Source organism: Lathyrus oleraceus, chromosome 2 (genome assembly GCF_024323335.1).
Source record: "Lathyrus oleraceus cultivar Zhongwan6 chromosome 2, CAAS_Psat_ZW6_1.0, whole genome shotgun sequence".
NCBI classification, from domain to species: Eukaryota; Viridiplantae; Streptophyta; class Magnoliopsida; order Fabales; family Fabaceae; genus Lathyrus; species Lathyrus oleraceus.
In genome coordinates this window covers 42109456-42133813 of record NC_066580.1, presented here as the reverse complement: position 1 = coordinate 42133813, position 24358 = coordinate 42109456, and the positions used below count along the sequence as shown (strand labels likewise).

The 24358-nt window shown below is 34.2% G+C and overlaps 1 protein-coding gene across 1 annotated transcript in view; it reads right to left on the bottom strand.

Moving 5' to 3' along the window:
* The window catches only part of LOC127117983 (receptor-like protein 7), a 34061-nt gene extending 11330 nt beyond the window's left edge, over nt 1-22731 (bottom strand). Inside the window, exon 1 of the mRNA XM_051048111.1 lies at nt 21884-22731. Coding sequence (XP_050904068.1) covers nt 21884-22609 — 726 coding nt within the window. The 5' untranslated portion in view covers nt 22610-22731. The remainder of the gene's footprint in view (nt 1-21883) is intronic.
* Between the last annotated feature and the right edge of the window lie 1627 nt (nt 22732-24358).

Below are 24358 nucleotides of genomic sequence, written 5' to 3'. Positions count from 1 at the left end.
TACCACTTTATTGATTTCTAAGATAGATCCTATCAAATATATATTTGAGAAACCTGCCCTCTCCGGAAGAATAGCAAGATGGCAGATGATTTTAACAGAGTATGATATCCAGTATACTACCCAGAAAGCAATCAAAGGAAGCGTGGAGCCATGATGCTTGCTACAATAGATGACGAAGAATCCCCGCATCCCGTGAACACGTACATAGTTAAAAAATACTACGCATGTACACCCGACAAGTCGAAAACCTGAAAAGGCGGCTTAGGCAAAAAAGGGTATCCTGGTGGACTGAAAACCTGAAAAGGCGGTCCAGGAAAAAATTAGGGATTAAAGCGTATGACTATGTCCCGTTCTCGGTCAGCTTCACCCAAGTCAAAGGGACTGAACAAGCCAATCACTTCTATCCGACAGCAGGAGATGAAAGGCTTGAAGACATAATGACAGTAGTGGAATTAAAATCAATAGGACTTTTTCTTCATAGCTTTTTCTTTGTTTTTCTTGATAATTTCCTCTTACTAGGATTTCTGTCTCCTTGTACTCAAACTGCCTGTTTATAGGCCCTCTTTCAAAATCAATACAATCTTATTTCCAAAAAGATGTTTTTGTTTTACTTTTCTGTTTTGTTTGCGTAAACGTCCATTGATTTAATTCGAATTGATATATGCATTTGAACATGATTGATGTTTACCGAAAATACATGCATAAAATAGAAATAGCAGTTACTAAAAGACTTTAGGGTCGAGGATAAAGTCTAACCATGCTTTCCGATGAATCCGGTTGCTAATTCTATTCCCCAGCAAAAACCAGTCGTTTCCCAGAAGAAATTGGTATTACTAGACAGACTGGTCATCTCTTCCATCCCCAGCCAGGCTTTGTTGAATGTTTCTACCATCAGACAGAAATCAAGTATCCCCAACTAAGAAAGGGTCATCAATACAAATATCTCCAACCAGAATATTGGGATTTATTTTCCCTGGCAAAAATTTTCAGACGCATAATTCATTCATGCATCATTTCGCATCATATACATGCATGCAATGTTCGCATTTATTTTCGAAAGCATAAAACCTCTCATGCATCATGACATGGCATGAAGCTAACTTTATTTTTCAGGTTAATTATCCTCCTGATACAGTCAAAATAAAGATCCATTCAGACGGATATCTTCATCGATTACATTCAAGATTCAAATACATCTTTCAGATATAATCCATATGAACATTCATTCTGATGAGCATTCTGACATCCTCCTAATGATGGCATCTTTAAGCCCATCCCAGACATTTATTGCAAATACCAATATTATCAGATATAGCCTAACGTACGGTTCATTCTGATTCAGCCCAACATATGATTCCTTCAACTATTTCAATACGGTCTAGCGTACGACCCATTTGGATGTTCATTTCCTTAGATACTACCTAGCATACGGTACATTCCGAGGTGTAGTCTAGCGTACGACTACTTTTCTCCAGATACAGCCTAACGGACGACTCATTCTGCAACTCAGATACGATCTAACGTACGATCCATTCTGATCTTCATTCCTCAGATACTACCTAGCGTACGGTACATTCCGAGGTGTAGTCTAGCGTACGACTACTTATTATCAGATATAGCCTAACGTACGGCTCATTCTGCAACTCAGATACGATCTAACGTACGATCCATTCTGATCTTCATTCCTCAGATACTACCTAGCGTACGGTACATTCCGAGGTGTAGTCTAGCGTACGACTACTTATTATCAGATACAGCCTAACGTACGGCTCATTCTGCAACTCAGATACGATCTAACATACGATCCATTCTGATCTTCATTCCTCAGATACTACCTAGCGTACGGTACATTCCGAGGTGTAGTCTAGCGTACGACTACTTTTTGTCAGATACAGCCTAACGTACGGCTCATTCTGCAACTCAGATACGATCCAGCGTACGATCCATTCTGATTCTTACTTCGTCAGATACAACCTAAAGTACGACTCATTCTGCAACTCAGATACGATCTAGCGTACGATCCATTCTGACCTTTATTTCTCCAAATACAGCCTAACGGACGGCTCATTCTGCAGCTCAGATATGATCTAGCGTATGATCCATGCTGATCCTTTATCCCCATCGAAGTCGACAACCTAATGGATGACTCACTATACGGTATAGCGTACGACCCGGTGTGGCACCCATGTCTTCAAATTGGTCTGATGTACGACGCACTCTGAAGATCTCATCATCAAACTTCCTGGATGGCATCTTTAAGCCCATCTCCATCAAGGCTAACTTTTAATTAGCAAGTGCAAATTTTTGGGGCATTCTAAGTGTTCAATAATCTTCCACCTCCAGACCACGAATGGCATACGTACCATTCTAACTCTCTCGGTTTAAGAATATTGAACATGGGCAGTTGTCATACCCCAAAATTTGCCCGTTAATCTTGCAAGAAATTTTTCAAGGCACTCCAACTCATTCTTCAAGACATTGATCTTAAAGGAACAAAGACCCAGCGCACGGGCGGCGAAATCCAGAAAATGACTTAAACTGGCTTGCTCGCTAGGCGAGCAAAATCCTTCGCCTAGCGAACCCTTCGCTACCCTACTCGCCTAGCGAAGCTTGCGAATACCAGAAATTTTTGGGCTTCATTCTGAGCCCATTAGGTCACAAAAACTATTATAAATACCAAGACCTCATTCAGAAAAAGACAGAGACAGACGGTGGACAGAGACAGACAGCAAACCCTGGAGGCTAACCAAGAGAATTCAAAGCAACCCTAAAGGAAACCCCGAAGGAAGCTCATCTGCACAAAGGTTACCTCCGCCCAACTCAATCCGGCACCAACCCTAAGAGTGATCTGCCAATTCAACGTTGCAATTCAATTGCAAACAGGTTTGCCTTACCACTACCGCTTTATGCTCCCAATTTACATGTGACATAATGATTGAATTTATAAATATATCTTAGTTTTTGCATGTGGATTTAAGTATGCATGGATGCCTTGAATGTTTAACCATGTAATTTCTGTAATGGATGCCATAGGGTTGGAGCTTGCTGAAATCGTACTGTTATTAAACTCAAAACCCGCAGCCGTTCGCTAGCACATCGCTAAGCGAACATGTAGCGAGTGTTCGCCAAGCCTTCGCTAGGCGAGGCAGTAGCGAACATGACAGTCGCTGTTTTTTTTTCTGTTCTGTTCTGTGTTCATCTGACATGTCCTATCATAGCCGTGTATTGTTTGCCTGACATTATTACTGCTGCGATTCCTTTGTTCGGTGCAACTATTGATTGCACCCCATTTGGTATTCTGACCTGTTTGCTGAATTTTGTGAGGGCTCACATACTCCCGGAGAAGGTAGCTTGCTAGGTATTCCACTTTATTTATGGGATACCCTTGTGGAGATTCATCCTAATTACCTAACTGATTATAAATTGTTGCCTTTGAATATATGATCTTGGCCCTCTCTTTGTTGCCTTACGGTATTACGGTCATGTCCCGCGAATGTGGGGATACACTTAGCGAAGACCCTTCGGTTAAATCATCATGTCCCTATAAGATAAATCATAGTCCCTCGGATGTTGCCTGCGAATATATGATTTTGTCCCTCGATGGCCCTCCGTGGTAGCCTACAGTTAAATGATGATCGTCCCTTCGAATGCTAAGGTATCCTTACAAATGTTGCCTTTAATGACCAATCGACGACCCTACGATGCCCCTTTACATCCAAAGGATAAGACTACTTACTTCTCAATAGTAAGGACAGTTTTACCCTCCTAAGGATAGGAAATACCTATAATGACCTTGGTGAAGTATAACTCTTAAATGCTTGCTCGCAGCTTGAAATACTTTTCACACCTCACACTTTTCAAAACATCTTTTAGAAAATCACCACTTGGTATACATTCGCACCAGAATCATTGTCGAGTTATATTTTTCTAAACACCTTTCAAAATCAAACGAGATAAACACTTTGTATACATTCGTACAAGAATCATTACAAAGTTAAACTCTCTTTTCAAAACATTTTCTAAACAGTTCTCAAACACTTTTTCGGACAAGAAAAACATAAGTGATTAAGCAATTAAGAGCCCATGGATAACCATGGATACAAAGGGTGCTAACACCTTCCCTTTGTATAATGTACCTCCCGAACCCAAAATCTAATCAAGGACTTTCCTGTTCTTTTCTGCCTTTCCTTATTGGATAAAAGAAAAGTCGGTGGCGACTCTTGCTATCCGCGACATTTGCTTTCCAAAGCAAAAACACACAAAGTCAGTTCACCGTATGACACCTCCAAAATAAAGTCTCGTTGAAGTAGTACTGCGAAGATACCTTAAAATCCATTTTACAACATTCCAATGTTCTCTACATGGATTTGACAAAAATCTACTGACTGTACCAACAACATATGTTATATCTGGTCTTGTACATACCATTGCATACATCAAACTACCCATAACAGATGCATAAGGAACACATTTCATATCAAATGTTTCATCTTCACTTGAAAGACTTTGATTAGAACTCAACTTAAAATAAGTAGCGAGGGGAGTACTTACCGCCTTAGAACTTTCCATTTTAAATCTTTACAACACTCTTTCGATATAATATTTTTGTGACATCCAAAGTTTCTTCTCTTTTCTGTCACGCATCATTCTAATACCAAGAATTTATTTAGTTTCTCCCATGTCTTTCATGGAAACTGACTCTCCCAATTGCTTCTTTAACATGTTAATGTAAAATATAATTTTCCCTACAATAAGCATATCATCAATAAATAACAACAGGATAATGAAGTCATCGTTAGAAAATTTTATAACAAATACGTAATAATCTGAAGTAGTCTTCTGGTATCCTGGATCACACATAACAGACTCAAACTTCTTGTACCACTGCCTTGGAGCTTTCTTCAACCCATATAAACTCTTTCTCAATCAACATACATGATCTTCCTTACCTTTAACTTAAAATCATTGGGTTGTTTCATGTAGATCTCTTCCTCCAAATCACCATGAAGAAAAACCGTTTTCACATCTATTTGCTCAACCTCTAAATCAAGAGTAGCAACCAAACTCGACACGATTCTAATTGATGACATTTTTACAACGGGTGAGAAAATATCATTATAATTAACACCTAACTTTGAGGGAAACCTTTCACCACTAGTCCGACTTTATATCTTGGAGACTTAGAGTTGCTCTCATATTTAACTCTATAAATCCATCTATTTTTCAAAGCCCTTTTCCTTTAGACAACTTCACTAAATCATAAGTGTGATTATCATGTAATGATTTCATCTAATCATGCATTGCATTCATCCATTTTTGATTTCATCACTTTCCATGGCCTCTTGAAAACACTTGGGTTCACCGTCATAAGTTAAGGTTGCATACTCATCAGAGTTATACCTTGTAGAAGGTTGTCTCTGCCTGTTAGACCCCCTATGTTGAACTTAAGATGATTCTGAAGCTTCACCAAGATTCTCATTCTATGATATATCGCTCTCCCATTCACCATCATTAGTTGTAATATTTACCTCATCTCCAAGTTATTGATCATCGACTTAATCATATGGCTCACCATTGTGATCATCACCACCAATAGCATATAGATTACGACTAGGTAACTGAATTGGATCAACATTAGACAAACTGGTATCTTTCTTGGTTGTAGCCTTCTCTACCTTATCAATGTCATCAATAGTTTGGCCTTCCATAATCAGCACATTGCGGCTTCGAATAAGCTTCTTCCCTACAGGATCATACAACATGTAACCAAACTCATCTTGTCCATAGCCGATGAAGATACATTATTTTGACTTTGCATCCAACTTGGACCTTTCCTCCTTTTGAATATACACAAAAGACTTATAACCAAAGACTATCAAATGATCATACTTGACATTCTTTCCAAACCAAATCTTGTCTGGAACTTCACTATTCAAAGCAATAATAGGAGTGATATTAAGAACATGCATTGTTGTGTAAAGTGCCTCGCCCCAATTATGATTAGGCAACTTAGCTTCAGAGAGCATACACCTTACTCTCTCAATTAGTGTTCAATTCATCATCTTTGTTAAACCATTCAATTTAAGAGTTTTAGAAGGAGTCTTTTCATGTGCAATACCATACTTCTTACAATAGGAATCAAATGGTCCACAATACTCTCCACCATTGTATGAACGAACACATTTCAACTTCTCTCCAGTGTACCTCTCGACCAAAGCATGGAATTCTTTTAACTTTTCCAACACTTGGTATTTTGTCTTCAAGGCATAAATCCATAGTTTTCTGGAGCAATCATCAATAAAGGTAACAAAATAAAGTGCACCACTAAAGGATTTTACCTTTAATGGACCATAAACATCGAAATGTACCAATTGAAGTAACTTTGACTTCCTTGAGGAATGACGTCTATCTTCTCTGATTCTTTCAATGCTTCTAACAAAACCTGTCGAACAAGAAGGGTTTGCATCTTCAAGCGCCACAAACCAAAATCATTTACACCGATGAATTTCTCAATCTCATACTTTATTGACGACATCTTCTTCTCCATGCTCATTGCACCCGTTTGTTATGAATCGATGTCGTCAAGAACAAATTAAAATATGAGAGTGAGTGAGTTTCTTGAACAAACACAAAAAATCCTATTAGGTTTTACGAAAGAGAGAGAGAGAAGAAGGAAGAAGAAAAGAATCATAATTTGTTAAAACAGTTTTATTATTCACTTACTCAATAAGAATTCAAAGATTACAAGTGAATAACAACAATTAACTTCTCTCAACAACCTGAGAGATCTAGTCTATTTATAGACTACTAAGTTAACTTAACAATTGGACTTACAAGAAAGGTACAATTCGACATGTTTTAAAACAAAATATATTTAGACGACATGATTGAACAAATTTCGACTACAACATACACAACTCCTATCAAACCATGAAACTACCCCTGTCGATACCAGAGTTCGATCCAAATATCATAATAGTAATGTGATAATTGATAAAAGTATTTGGTGGATTTATTAGAATCCATGTATAGTGCATAAAAATGTTTGGTGTATATATATATATATATATATATATATATATATATATATATATATATATATATATATATATATATATATGTTGTGTAGGGACAGAAGAAATTGAAAAAGAAGTATTCTTCCATAGGGAAGACATGGACTTTTGAATATATGATGATGTATTCCTTAAGTAGAAATCACAATGAGTAATTTGATAAAGAGAAATGATATTCCTACACCAAAACTTACACTTACATCGTATTTCACTGTTCACCAATACTGTGAATAGTGAAATATTATAATAATATATTTTTTTAAAAATAAAATATAAAAAGATGTTATTTTTTATTTTTAAATTAAATGATATTGATATAAAATTCTGTGATTAACCAACTTCATAATTTTATTAACCAACCTTTTATATTGTATTAATCAACTTTGATAACTGCTCAAAATTATTTTGGACAACTGAATGTTTATTAATCAACTTCATAATTTTATTAACCAACTTTTTATTTTTTATTAATCAACTTTGGTGTACTAGTAAAAATTATTTTTAATATTTGGACGTGTATTAACCAACTTCATCACTTTATTAATCAATTTTTTACATTTTATTTCACTATTTTAAAGGCATTGTTCACGTACTGTTCACACACTGTTCACAAATTATTATTTTTAATTTAAAAAAATATTGTTCACGGTATAAATACGGTAAACAGTATATACAGTATATGTATTTAGTGTAAGAAGTGGTGTAGAAATATCATAACTGTTTGATAAAAGATAAATAAATTAAAGAAAAAAGCTTCGGAAATAAATAAATTAAACATTGATATAAGATGGAGAAGAAGCAAATAAGTTTGTCTTAGTATAGTTGTTTACATGTTGAGTCTTGGTATGCTCTTGTTTTGTAGTAGGGGATGCTTTTCTTCAACCGAATATTTTTTGTGGTTGATAATTGACATCATTAACTTTTTATATGAAAAAATTAATAAATTAAATAACATTAAAATAATTGGCAAAAAACAAAATATTGTTAAAAAATCAATAAATTAAATAGCATTAAAAATTAAATTTTATTATAAAAATATTGATAAATTAAATAACATTAAATTATTTCTTTTTTTTCAATTTTAATGAGAATATGATAATTGACGACATTAATTCATATTCATGAAAATGTTTTGGAGAATAATGAAGATGCGTGTAAAAAAGTTTTACACTATTATTCGATAATAATATATCACTTTATTTGTCATATTAAAAAAATTAATCTGACTTAGAGCAAAGTATTGATAATATAAAAATAATTTATAATATCAATTTACACTTTCAATGCATCATCATTTTTCTATATGTTTAAGATGGGAGGTGACCGGGGCATTCTTCCAAAGATAAACACCAAAAAGACTTTTGAGTATACATCTTGACCTATTCGTTAAGTAGAAATCACAATGAATAATTTGGTAAAATATAAGTAGATTAAAGAACCAAAGTTGATTTTATTTGTGAGAAATACTTAGTTAAGTCCTAGAGAAAAATAATAATACATCTTCTTGCAATGTGTACATATATAATCAAATCACTTTTTGAAAAAGTAATAGTTATCATTCTTTAATTCAGGTTTGACTCACAAAGTCGTAGTTTAATATAAGTAGGTTTTATCTTTCCATTAAAATTATAATGACATCTATCGATTGAAGTCTTTATTAACTAACAAGGGCGTTAGAGTGTATCAAAATACAGACTAACAGATAGATGTGATGAAGTATAAATTTTCAAAGTAATCGAACTACCTTCACTCAGTTAAAAGGCAACAAGTTATCAGCACGAGATCTATCACGCTACATTTTGAGAATCAAATTATGAGCTGACAAAACTAATATTGAAAGTATAGATTTTATCAAATAAGATCCTTAGCAAGATTAGAAGACTAGACAAATGTAAATTTATGCTTTAATTAATTATTTATATTATTGGATAACACGAGATAGTATATGTGTGTTTATTATTTCTTTAAGATCTATTTAAGTCTGCTCTGAACATTAAGGGGATACTCTTTCCCCTACGCAGATATGACTTTTAATGAGGTGTCCCTTCTTTGTCTTGTTTTCAGTTTTTTAGGGTTGTATGCTGAAAGGGATTAGTGAAGTCTTGAAGTAAATGTTGGACTTTCTCATAAAGATATTTGCTATCCCACGAGACGAATATAAATGTTGGACTTCTAGAAGATCTTTTCCACCTCTATGAGACGAATAAAAATGTTGGATTTTCATCCGAAGATCCTTGTTGCTCTACGAGGTGAATACAAATGTTTGACCTTCATTGAAGAATCCTTGCCGCTCTATGGGATAATACATTGTTGAACTTCCACTTAAAGATTTTCCCGTCCTACGAGGTAATTACGTCGATGAACTTTCACTGAAAGATCTTTTTCTTCTCAATAGACCATCCATTTCCAAAATAATTTAAGTCATTTAAATGAGGTGTGACTCAAAAACAAATGAGTTGTGTTGCATGAGGTGCGTTCGGAGTTGCATCTCCGAAATTTGAAGGACATTTTCGGAATTTTACTTGGTGCCTAAATAGTATATAGGATTCATTAAAAAATCCCAAAAAAAAATGGATTGGGTTTTATGTTTACAATCCAATAGTTGCGGCGAATTCTCCCGAATTTTTAAAATGTGATTATGCTCTATTGTTATTGTTTTAAATGAAAATCTTATTTACATAGAAACCATATAAAAGAAACATTTGTTGAATTATGTTTTTGTCTATTCATTTACTTTCCAATCCTTTAAAATACATCTTTATGTAAAACCATCTAACTAGTTAAATTAATACCATGAAAGTTAAATTAATACCATGAAATATTCAAATATCAATTAAGATTTATTCACAAATTAAGGATATGGTTTCATATACAATAATTTAACACATTCTTCAAAAGTTAAGGACATTTAGAAAGTTTATGCACTCACAGAATCATAAAGATAAATAACATAAGCAATCATATTGATATTCAAAGATAAAAGGCTACATTACTGAAACAAAAAAGTTGAAACTTCAAACAATTCATGTCTTTGTATTTGAAAACATTGACATCAAATTAATTCATTCTTCTGTGAATTTCTCTGTTGCATCTTCTCTTCAATCTTATGTTAAGCCATTGAGGTTTCTCGAAGAAAAATACATTGTATCCCAATAGAAACCCAAATATTGCCCCACAGACATATCCTGTTTCTACTGCTTTCCATCCAAATCCTGATTCCTCTTTTGATGGTGAATGTGGTAGCTGATCTTCATCATTTTTACATGATTTAGATAAAGGGATTCCACACAACATTGTATTTCCTTCATATGAACCATTTCCAAATGTATAAAATTGTTTACCTGTAGGTATGATTCCTTCTAGGTGGTTTTCTGAAAGGTTTAAGATAGAGAGAAAAGTCAAACTTGTCAAAGTTGTAGGAATTTCACCTATCAATTGGTTCTTTGAGAGATCCAACCACTCTAAATTTCTCAAATTACTCAAAGATTGAGGAATATTGCCTGTGATTTCATTGTTTGAAAGGTGGAGACCTTTCAGAGAAATTAATCCTCCAATGTCATGAGGAATTTCTCCATCAAACATGTTGTTTGATAAATCAATTGTTGTTAAAGTAGTCAATATTGAAAGTGAGGTGGGAGGGTTTTAGCTTTTCCATCAATGTTGATAGAAAGAGCACTATTGTGCGAAAGATTGAGGAAATATAGATTTTTAAATGTTAAAAATTGGTGAAAATGCATAACACCACACAAGTTTGTTGATGACAAATCTAAGTAAGTAAGATTTTGAAGTTCAATTATTGAGTTTGGAAAATGACGCTCGGAAGTGCCACAAATGTCAGATCTATGCAGATAAAGTGCATGTACCACCAAACCATCTGAATATTATGAATTCTCCTTGGCCATTCGCGATGTGGGGCATCGATATGATTGGAAAGGTTGAACCTACTGCTTCTAATGGACACCGCTTCATCCTAGTCGCGATTGATTACTTCACCAAGTGGGTGGAAGCAACTTCCTATGCCAACGTTACCAGACAAGTGGTTGCTCGATTCATTAAGAAAGAAATTATCTGTCGTTATGGGGTTCCTGAGAGAATCATCACTGATAATGGTTCGAATCTCAATAATAAGATGATGAAAGAGCTTTGCAAAGACTTTAAGATCGAACACCACAATTCTTCTCCTTACAGACCAAAGATGAATGGTGCTGTAGAGGCGGCAAACAAGAACATTAAGAAGATTGTGCAAAAGATGGTTGTGACGTATAAGGATTGGCATGAGATGTTGCCTTTCGCTTTGCATGGGTATCGTACCTCAGTGCGTACGTCAACCGGGGCAACTCCGTTCTCACTTGTATATGGCATGGATGCAGTCTTGCCAGTAGAAGTTGAAATCCCTTCTTTGAGGGTGATGATGGATGTAAAACTTGACGAGGCTGAGTGGGTTCAAGCCAGGCTTGATGAGTTAAATTTAATTGAGGAAAAGCGATTAGCAGCTGTGTGCCATGGACAACTATATCAGAGAAGGATGAAGAAGACCTTTGATCAGAAAGTGCGTCCTCGAAGCTATCAGATAGGTGACTTAGTTTTGAAGAGGATCCTTCCTCCCGGTACAGACAACAGGGGCAAGTGGACTCCAAATTATGAAGGTCCATATGTTGTTAAAAGGGTATTTTGTTATTAGAGAGAATCAAATATTCCAAAGAATGAGTTGAGAAGTCATCGATGAATCCTGTGAGGTGGTTGTCACCGAGGTGTAACTCTAACGAAGAAGGTGGTATGAGTTACAACAAATATCATAGAGACACAATTTTTTTAATTTGTACCCTTAGAATACAAGTTAGGATTATCATTTCTTTTATTATGTGTATTGACTTCGTCAATGATAGCGTTGGTTTTTTATGTTATATTAATGCATATTTATTTCTTCATAAATTTTTCTGTCATTTGTAGCGCTTTTTTAAATTTCTTTTCTTTTTTTGTGTGTATGTATTAATACACAATTATTTGTTCATAAATAAAATTTGAATTTTTGGAAAAAGCTTGTGAAGAACACAATAAGTTCATACTATAGTATTTTTCAGCACTCTATTGAATTGGTTGCGATTAAGGGTGGCAAACAAACGTGTCTGTCCCGTTTAAGTCCGTGTCACAAAATTTTGGAAAAAAACGCGACGAGATAGGACAAATCTAATTGATAGTGCGGACCTAAAATTTTCCCACGTCCGCAAGAATGTGAGTACGAGACGAAGTGTGCTAGCAGGCTTTGCACCTTTTATGTCTAAATATCAGAATTTATGTTAATGTCCGCATTCGCAAAAGCACTCAAAAAAGAAGACGGGGTGGTCCCAACACATTAGAAGGTGTGGGCTTACAAATCTTTGCCCCTTCGTGCACTAAAGTGCGGGTAAAACTGATATGCACAACGAATCTAACCCGTTTTTCCACCTCTAATTACAATTTTATCTAAAAAATTTAATTGACTCGTCGGTTTAAATTCAAGACTCTTTTATCACTCCATAATTTTTTTAAATATAGTTATAAGAATATTAAATATTTGAAATTTATTATAAAAAATAATTATTAAAAATAAATATCAACCACTTATTATCACCAATATCCCTTAATTCTTATTTTAAAAATTTAAATTAAATTGAAAATTATGCCCTAAAACATTAACAAGTGTGCATTCTTAATTTTCATTTTCAAATGTTTCGTATAATATAAAATTACTCATTTATTTATTGCCATTGATCACTAAATTTCAGACTCATTAGTAAAAAAAAGAAAATCATAAAATAATTAATTCTTTCTAATTTTTAAAACAACAATATTTTTTCAATCATAAATATATTTTATTTACTAACTGTTTATAAGTATAATGTTACACTTGCACTTTGTTGCAAAATTATTTACTTTTTTACTTGATGATGTTGGATGTACCAATTGATTATCCTTTGCTTTATAAGAAAAATAGAATAAAATTTAGCATTGATATAAGATGGAGAAGAAGCAAACAAGTATATTTCTTATCATAGTTGATGCTCTTTGTTTTGTAGTAGTTACGGGTGGCAAAATAGGTTGCCCGTCCCGCCCCGCCTAAAGCCCACCAAAAAAGAAGTGGGATGGACATGCCCGCCAAGTTGAAATAGGTATGAAAATCTAGCCCGCCCCACCAAGGTGGCGGGTTGACGGGCGGCGGGTTTGTCCACCTTTATTTTTTTTTTATTTTTTAAAGAAATTAAAAGACTATTTTTTTTTACATTTCAATAAGAAAACATCAAACCAACAACTAGAAAGTATAAATGGCAAAAGACTAAAATCATCAAAGTATTACACTTCAATCAAAATTAGAACCTTCTACAAGTATTTACCTAAAATAGAAGTAGAATCATTATCAAGTATTAACTTTCAAGTTTCAACCAACCAAAATAAATATTTAAGTTAAACCATCAAGCAACCATTAACTTTTAACCATCAAGCAACCAAAGTTTAAGTTCAACCAATCAAAACCATAATAAGTATTAAGTACAACATCAAAGTTTAAGTTTAACCAACCAAAACCATAATAACATTGCCTAACAAAATAAGAGTGAAGCATTCTAAAACTAAATTCTAATCATCAAGGTCAAGAATATTAGATGCACTCTTAGAACAAGTTGAACCTTCTTTTTAATGGATATTATTATTGGGTCATATGCTTTTTTTCTTCAAAATGGGTCATGGACATTTTTTAGGTAGTTTTTTTTTTCTATTTTTTTAACGGGCTAGCGGGCCAACCCTGCCCCATTATGTATTCCGCCCGCGAGTATTTTTGTTTTGACGAGGCGGGCGAAACGGGTAGGCGGACACAAAATCCCAATCTAGTCTGTCATTTTTTGGCGGGTGCGCGGACCGGTCGTTTGGGCTCGGCCCGTTTTGTCACCCCAAATAGTGGATACTTTTTTACAGCCAAATGTGAAGAAAAAAAATTCTAATATGCAATTTTCCATATATATTCCATAGAAATCTTTGGTGTATATTTAAGATGTGTAGGGACAAGAGAAAATGAAAAGTTGCATTCTTCCCACAAGACCTTTAAGTAAACGAAGGATAAGAAATTAGGGGTGTTGATGGATTATGTTGGATCTAATTTTATTAAATCTGTGTTTTTAAAGATTAAATCCAAAATAAACCAACCCGCTCATTAAATGGTTTGGATTGAGTTGGATTTACAGATCATCCACTAAATATAATTTTAACTTTTAAATAAAATATAAATTTAATTAACACATTTATTTTACAAAAATATTATAAAATTATAAAATTTTAGTATTTAATTTAAATAAATGTATGGTTTAATGTCTAAAATCTCTTTCACAATTCAAATCAAATCCAAAAACAAATACAAATTATATAAAATATAATATAAATGGTAAGATGTATCTGTCTTTAAATAAAATAATTTGATTTAGACTTAAGTGTTTATCATTAATAAATTTTTTAATTATATTAATAAAAATATATATGCATTGTAAGGATTATGATAAATAGTTTATAAAAAATAAAATAAAAATAGCATGACATGTCATTGGATTGAGTTCGCGGATTCACGATTTTAAAATTTCAAATTTGTTATCCAAACCAAATACCAACGTATTTAAATGGGTTGGTTGGAGCCGTAGATGATTGAATTGGATAAAAATAAGAGTTGGATAAATCAAAATAATAAATGAAATAATAATAACATTAATTGTGTTCACAAGAGGCGATTAGTTGAAATTTTTTAAAACTAACTTTTAAACATATTATACCGTCTATTTTAAGTGAGGCATACGAAAATATATTTTTAAGAGACCAACACTTGTGAATATATTACATTTATTTTTATTTATTATAATAAAACTTCTTTGATTTGATTAAATTTTATGCATTTTAATTTTAGGAGAACGTTTCCGATACTGGTTAAAAGATTAAAAAGGTAAGTTGGATATTTTTAAGAAATTAATAATATATATATTTTTTTAAAATATGTATTCAATGAAATTAAAACATAAATAATTAACTTTTAAAATAATTTTATATGTATTTAATGAACTAAACCTATAGTGTTTTTCTTTATTTGAAATTTTTAACTGATCATTGATTAGGATGACCCTTAATTTTATATTTCTCTAACTAGCCTTATTTCTTTGATTATGTGCTTGACTTTATCAAGTATAGCGTTGTTTTTGTGTGTTATATTAATGCACATTTATTTAATGCACATTTCTTTATATATTTCTTCATATATATATTTTATACACAATTACTTGTTACTTGACTATATTGTTTTTTACACTCTATTGACGTGGTTGCGATTAGAGGTGATAAACGGACATATTCATCTTGTTTAAGTTTGTCTCACAAAAGTTCAAAAAAAATGGGATAGAATAGGATAAACATAATTGATAGTGTAGACTTAAAAGAGACAAGGCTACATTACTGAAACATAAAAGTTCAAACTTGAAACAATTCATATCTTTATATTTAAAAACAACTTCATCAAACTAATTAATTCATCTGCGATTTCCACCGACTCTCTTGTGTGTTCTTTTAAGTCTTACCTTAAACATACGTTCAAAAAATCTTACAAGCCATTGGAGTTTCCCAAGGAAGAACACATTATACCCAAACAACAATCCAAATATTGCCCCAAAGACATATCCTGTTGCTACTGCTTTCCATCCAAATCCTGATTCCTCTTCATCTTTTGATGTTGACATTGGTGGTTGATCTTGTTGGTGCAAAGGTAGAATAAAGAAAGAATGGAAATATTCTATTAAGAGAATGACGGCTACAAAAAGGATTAAAAGTTACAATGATTGACACCCTATTTATAAGCTTCTAACAAACTTAAATATGAATCAAATCTAATATTTAAATCTAATATCTAACAAACTTAAATATGAATCAAATCTAATATTTAAATCTAATATCTAACAAACTTAAATATGAATTAAATCTAATAATTAAATCTAATACCATCCCTTAATTCATATTCCATCAAAACTTGTAACACCAATTCCATCCCTTAATCTGAGAAATTGATCAGTCTTGATAGCTTTCGTCAGGACATCTGCCAACTGCTTCTGAGTGCTGCAGTGTACAACTTCTAACACTCCCCTCTGAACTTGATGTCTCAGAAAATGATACTTGGTCTCAATGTGCTTGCTTCTCCCATGCAACACTGGGTTTCTGGCAAGATTGATTGCAGACTTGTTGTCAATCATCAGCTTCAGAGGTTTGTTTACTTTAATCTTCAGATCCTGCAATAGATTCAAAATCCACACAGCTTGGCATGCAGTAACAGCACCTGCAATATATTCAGCTTCACAAGTTGACAACGCCACAACAGGTTGCTTCTTGGAACACCAAGAAATGGGACCTCCCAGAAATTTGAATAAGTACCCAGACGTACTTCTTCTGTCAACTCTGTCTCCACACCAATCAGAATCTGAATAACTCAGAAGTTCTGACTCATCCTTTCTTCCAGAAGGAAATAATACTCCATACTTCAGAGTTCCCTTGATATACCTCAGAATCCTGACTGCAGCTTGGTAATGGGACCACTTAGGTTTACTCATGAACCTACTAACCATCCCAACTGAATAGCAAATATCAGGTCCGGTATTGCACAAATACCTCAGAGAACCAACCAACTGTTTGAAGGTTGTAGCGTCCACATCCTTTCCATCAGAGTCAGAATCCAGTTTCTGATTTGTATCCGAAGGTGTGACAGCAATCTTACAATTCTCCAGTTCAAATCTCTTCAGAAGTTCTAATTCATACTTGAGCTGATGCAAAATAATACCTTTCTCAGAGTATCTGAATTCCATCCCTAGAAAGTATGTCATTTTGCCTAGATCAGTCATTTTGAATTCATTCATCAGAACTTTCTTGAACTTGGCTATCTCTTGTTCAGAACTTCCAGTCTTGTTTCTCTCTATAGCATCAAGTTCTTCTTTCATGGCCTTCAGCCAGAGCTTCTGCTTAAGAGCCTCTTCTGTACTTATGGGTTCAGAGTCTACTAACATGGCACACTGAATAACTTCTCCTTCAGAGTCTACTTCAGTGTCTTTCAGCATGTCAAATTCTGCATATCTTCTGGGGATGTTTCTTATTCTTTTTGGTCTCTGAACTTGTTCAGAGTCTTGAGCTTCAGAGTTTCTAGCTTCAGATGGTTGACTTCCTCCAGAGCTTTGACCATCTTCAGGGTCTGGCATATTCCCAGAGTCTGAATTGCCACCAGAGTCTGGATTACCATCAGAGTCTGGGTCATCAGAGTCTGAATCATCAGAGTCACCTTCATCTTCAGAGTCTTCTCCAGAGTCAGAATCACTATCAGAATCAGAATCAATGTCTTCAGAAATTCTTAACTCTGACCTTTCTTCAGAAGTTCTAACATCAGAATCAGATTGAGACTTATCCCAATTCCAAACTTCTGATTCCTTCACAATCACATCTCTGCTGAATTCAATTTTATTGGTTTCTGGACAATAGAGCTTGTATGCACCTGTACTGTGGTACCCTATCAGAATCATCACTTTGCTTCTATCATCCAGCTTCTGTCTTCTGGCTTCTGGAACATGTTTATAGCAAACAGAACCAAACACCTTCAGATGACTAACACTTTGCTTATCTCCAGTCCACTTCTGTATTGGAACTATTTCCTTCAACTTCTTCGTAGGACATCGGTTGAGTACATACGTTGCGGTGGCAACAGCTTCTCCCCAGAGCTTCTGAGGAAGCTTCTTCTCCTTTAGCATGCTTCTCACCATATCAAGCAAAGTGCGGTTTCTTCTTTCAGCAAGACCATTGTGTTGAGGGGTATAGGGAGCAGTAACCTCATGCTCAATTCCATTCTCCTCACAGAACTTCTGGAACTCTTTGGAGTTATACTCACCTCCACCGTCAGTTCTAAGAATCTTCAACTTCTGACCACTCTGATTCTCAGCCTTCATTCTGAACTTCTTGAATTCATCAAACACCTCGTGTTTAAACTTAATAAGGGATACCCATGTCATTCTTGTGAATTCATCAACAAATAACACAAAGTATTTATTCCCTCCAATCGATGCTACTGGAAATGGACCACACACATCAGAATGTACAACTCCCAAGGCATGTTTTGCTCTTGGAGCAGTTTCTGACGCAAATGGCAATCGTGGTTGTTTTCCTTCCATGCAAACTTTGCATGATTTTTCAGGCTTCTTAATTGCAGGAATTCCATGTACCAACTTCTTTGAATTCAGATGTTTTAAGCTTCTGAAATTCAAATGACCAAATCTTCTGTGCCACAGCTCACTCTCCTTCTCAGCACTTGTTGCACTAAGACATTCTGAGTCTGCAGTTCTGACATTCACCTTGAATGTTCTATTCCTTCCCTGTTCTGACTCCATAATCAACTTTTGATTGCAGTCATACAACTTCAGAAGATTGTCTTTCATGGTAACTGAAAAACCTTTCTCAATTAATTGTCCCACACTCATCAGATTGCTTCTGATGCCAGGTACATACCACACGTTCTGAATCAATGCTGTTTTCCCATTGTTCAGAGTCACTCTGACATTTCCCATACCTTCTGCATTAAGATATTTGTCATCAGCACATCTGATCTTTGTCCTCTTTTCAGAGTCAAAGTCAACCAGCCATTTCTTGTTTCCAGTAAGATGATTTGAGCAGCCAGTGTCCATATACCACCAGTCTATCAGGTCCATATTATCAGATTCAGAGGCCATCAATAGCACAGATTCGTCATCAGAACTTCTGGCTATATTTGCTTCTTCTGATTTTCTCTCCTTGTTTGACCAACAGTCTCTAGCAAAATGACCGAACTTCTTACAGCAGTAACATTGGATTTTCTTCTTGTCATACTTCTCTTTTCCCTTCTGAGCATTCTTTTGTTTATCAGAGGTTGAGCTTTCTGACTTCTGACCACCATCAGATCTTCTCCTGGCTTCTGACTGCTTCTGATACCTCCTATCAGAAGTTGCTTTCAGAGCCTGCTGCTCTACTTCCCTTTCAGAAGTTCTTTCAGTCAAACGCAACTCTTGCGCTTCTAGACTGCTCTGCAGCTCTTCAATTCTCATTGTGCTCAGATCCTTGGAATGTTCTATTGCTACCACAATGTAATCAAATTGAGAGGTAAGGGATCTCAATACCTTCTCCATGATTGTTTCTTCAGAAAGAGTTTCTCCACACGCTTTCATCTCATTAGTGATCAGAATCACTCTGGAGATGTATTCAGAAACTTTCTCATTATTCTTCATGTTGAGATTCTCATATTGCTTTCTCAAGGACTGAAGCTTCACCTTCTTCACTGATGCGTCACCACCATAACATCTAACCAGTGTGTCCCACGCAGCCTTTGCTGTCGTTGAATCTGCAATCTTCTCAAACACATTTACATCAACACATTGATGAATGAAGAACAATGCTTTCTGATCCTTCTTCCTTACTTCCTTCTGCGTGTTTTTCTGTTCATCCGTCGCATCTGCTGCTACCGGAACATAACCATCAGTGACAAGATCTAGAACATCTTGAGCACCGAACAGTACACGCATTTGGATCATCCAACGATTCCAGTTTTTACCGTCAAATACTGGAAGTTTGGTGTTCATGTTGCCGTTTCCGTTCATCTTTCTACCTTGCACAGTACACTCAGATTTCTCACACAGTGTTTCCCAACCCACAGAATTAAAATTCTGATCAGATTTTGTTCAAGATTCAACACGAATCTAAGAATCAAAATCAAACACACAAGACCTCACGTTCACTCGTGTTTCCCGTGTTTCCCAATGAATCCGAACCGGAGCTCTAGATACCAATTGTTGGTGCAAAGGTAGAATAAAGAAAGAATGGAAATATTCTATTAAGAGAATGACGGCTACAAAAAGGATTAAAAGTTACAATGATTGACACCCTATTTATAAGCTTCTAACAAACTTAAATATGAATCAAATCTAATATTTAAATCTAATATCTAACAAACTTAAATATGAATCAAATCTAATATTTAAATCTAATATCTAACAAACTTAAATATGAATTAAATCTAATAATTAAATCTAATAGATCTTCCTCATTTACACATGATTTAGACAACGGGAATCCACATAACATTGCATTTCCATCATAGGAACTACTTTCAAATGTATCAAACTGGTTACCTTTAGGTATGATTCCCTCAAGATGGTTTTGTGAAAGGTTTAAGATAGAGAGAAAAGTCAAATTTGTCAAAGTTGCAGGAATTTCACCTATCAATTGGTTCTTTGAGAGATCCAACCACTCTAAATTTCTCAAATTACTCAAAGATTGAGGAATATTGCCTGTGATTTCATTGTTTGAAAGGTTGAGACCTTTTAGAGAAATTAATTCTCCAATTTCATGAGGAATTTCTCCTTCAAACATGTTGTTTGATAAATCAATTGTCGTGAAAGTAGTCAATATCCTGGTTAGCTCCATAGAAAAACCTTTCATTACAACCACGACAGAGTCAATATAGTAATACTCGTTACCTATATACTGCGGACCAATTTGACTGTCATTCACATTCATCATTCCTTGAAAGTTGTTGATGCATGATGTTGGCAAGGGTCCACTTAAATTGTTATGAGAGATGTCAAAAATTCTCAACTTAGAGAACGAATGCTCAGTGCTACAACATGTGATTTTACCATGAAGTTTATTTGATCGTAGACGGAGTACTTGTAACACTTGTAGAGTTTCAAGCCAACTTGGAAATGCATCTTCTATTTTGTTGTCTCCAAGGTCCAAAATTTCAAGGCTTGTGCAATGAGCCAAAGAGCGTGGTAGTGGTCCTTCCAATTGATTGTCATTCAACTTTATTGTCACAAAATAATTTTCCTTGGAAAAGGTTCTTGGAATGCTTCCATAGAAGTTGTTCATTTGCATATCCAATATAGAAAGAAGAGGAAATGTTCCCAAACATTCTGGTATTTTGCCTGTTAGATTGTTATGAGCCAAATTGAGAACTTGCAAGGAACTTGCATTGCACAATGACATAGCAATGTCTCCTGTGAAGTTGTTATTTGAGAGTAAAAGGTATTGAATGCCATAGGGTGGAATTGGAAGATCTCCTTGCAACTTGTTGAAACTAAGATCAATGTGTTCAATGTTCTTCCATGAGTTTAAGAGCTTCTTTTGAAACCATTTGGAAATTCTCCCCTGAATGTTGTTATTAGAGAGATCTAATACTCTTAAACCGGGTAGTGGTGCCAGGAATTTAGGAAAACGATTACTGTTAGTTGATGATAAGTATTGAAAGTGAGGTGGGAGGGTTTTAGCTTTGCCATCAATGTTGATAGAAAGAGCACTATTGTGCGAAAGATTGAGGAAATTTAGATTTTTAAATGTTAAAAATTGGTGAAAATGCACAACACCACTCAAGTTTGTTGATGACAAACCTAAGCGAGTAAGATTTTGGAGTTTAAATATTGAATTTGGAAAATGACCATGTAAGTTGTTATTAGAGAGAGACAAATCTTTTAATGAATGAGTTGAGAAGTTACCAATGAATCCTGTGAGGTGATTGTCACTGAGGTCCAAATGTAACAAAGAAGCCAAATAATACACCAATGTGGAATTGTTCCATTTAACATGTTATCTCTTAAATACAGAATGGTCAATTTTGAATGATTTGCGATTTTACGTGGAATTGGGCCAACTAGTTTATTCCTGGAAAGATCTAAATATTCTAATTTGATTAAATTTTCAAAAACATTTGAAATGTTACCACTAAATTTATTATATCCAAGATCTAAGGAAATGAGGTTTGTAAGTTTTGAAAGTAATGATGGGATCTCACCCTCAAAATTGTTTCCAGCAAGGTTCAAGTGTGTAAGAGACATCAACTGGCCTATGGAATAAGGAATTTCACCTGAGAAAGTACTGTAGGAGAGGTCCAAGTACCTAAGAGGATTGCTCCAGTTGGACTTTGGAAGTTGAGCACTAAGATATTTGTTAAATGACAAATCGAGTGTTTGAAGATTAGGTAATGTGAGAATGTCACTTGACAAATATCCTTGCAACCCAGTGCCTCTTAGACTAAGAGAAACCAAAGAGGATGATAAATTCTTTAGCATAGACAAAGAGCTCACTTCTATTGAACTCATATCCACATAATCAAGATTAAGCTCACCTAAATTAGTAGCATTATGAATGAATTTCTTCCATGTCAAGGGATTGAGATCCATGACAGAATTTCTACTAAGATCAAGTGATACTAATTTTGATAAATGAGAGATTTGTGAAGGAATATCAGCTCCAAGGAGACAATTTGATAGATTTAGATGTGTGAGACTGACTAGATCGCCAATACTTACGGGTAATGAAGAGAAGGAAAAATAATTAAAAGCCAAGTTGAGTTGTTGAAGGTGTCTAAGTTTGAAGAGAGTGCTATTGGGATGTAACTCACCTTGCAGATTGCTGGAAGTAAGATCCAGACCAATCTTCGTGTTTAAGTGAGTTCTTGAATTGTAACAATGCAGAGCTATCATGGGGGTTACATAGTGAGAAAGATTTGGAAGTAAAATGAAAAAGTAGCAACAAGAACAAGTGATGGGAAAAATAAGGCAATACAAAAAGTAAGGATTTCATTTAGAGAAATTCTTTTTTTTTAAAGCTTGGTGATGTTGGAAGTAGCAACTGATTATCCTGCGTTTATATAGCATTCAGAAGAAGCAAATAAGAAAATTGAGTATTTGCATGCTCTTGTTTTATGGTTGGAATACTTTTCTTCAACCACTTGAGTAGGGATAATTTGTGTGGTTAGAATTTTAGTGATATCATAATTCATCAAAAATATTAATTCTTAAAGGAGGAGGATCCTTTAAGAGGAAGACAATGAAATTGAAAGATTAAATCAAAATTATAATAACATTAATTGTGTTCACAAGAGGAGATCGGTTGGAAATTTTTAAAAATTTTAAACATATTATACTCTCTATTTTAAACATATCATAATTGAATTTTTGAAAAAAAAACTTGTGAACAACACAATAAGTTCAGACTCTATTATTTTTCAACACTCTATTGAATTGGTTGCGATTAAGGGTGATAAACGAACTTGTTCATCCCGAGACAAACGAACTTATCCGTCCCGTTTAAGCATGTGACACAAAAGTCTGAAAAAAAATGGGACGGGACAGAACAAATATAATTGATAGTGCGGACCTAAAACTTTGTCACATCTGCAAGAAAGTGAGTGTGAGACGGAGCGTGCTCGAAGACACTGCACCTTTTATATCTAAATATGTCAGAATTTATGTTAATGTCTGCGTTTGCAAAAGCACGCAAAAAAGAAGACGGGGTCCCAACACATTAGAAGGTGTGGACCACAAATCCTTGCCCCTAGTGCGGATAAAACTGATATACATAACGAATCAGATCCGTTTTGCCACCTCTAATAACGATTTTATCTAAAAAAAAATTAATTGACTCATCGGCTTAAATTCAAGGCTCTTTTATCACTCCACAATTTTTTAAGTTTAGTTAAAAGAATATTAAATATCTGAAATTTATTATGAAAAATAATTATTAAAAATAAATATCAACCACTTATTATAACCAATATCCTTTAATTCTTATTTTAAAAAATTAAATTAAATTGAAAATTATGCTCTAAAACATTAACAGATGTGCATTCTTACTTTTCATTTTCAAATATTTTGTATAATATAGAATTACTCATTTATTATTGTCATTGATCACTGAATATCATACTCATTAGTACAAAAAAAAAATCACAAAATAATTAATTCTTTCTAAGTTTTAAAACAATAATATTTTTCCAATCATAAATATATTTTATTTACTAACTGTTTATAAGCATAATGTTACACTTGCACTTTGTTGCAAAATTATTTACTTTTTTACTTGATGATGTTGGATGTACCAATTGATTATCCTTTGCTTTATAGGAAAAATAGCATAAAATTTAGCATTGATATAAGATGGAGAAGAAGCAAACAAGTATGTCTTATCAGAGTTTCTTACATATTGACTCTTGTTTTGTAGTAATTGATACTTTTCTTCAGACAAATGTGAGAAAATTTCTGGTTACAATTTTCCATATACATTGCTGTATATTTATGATGTGTAGGGATCGAAGAAAATGAAAAGATGCATTTTTTTCAAAGGTAAAGACCAAGACTTTTAAGTATAAGACATGATAAGAAATTAGAGACGTTAGGCGGATTGGGTTGGATCTAATTTTATTAAATTTAATATTCAATTTAATTAATTTT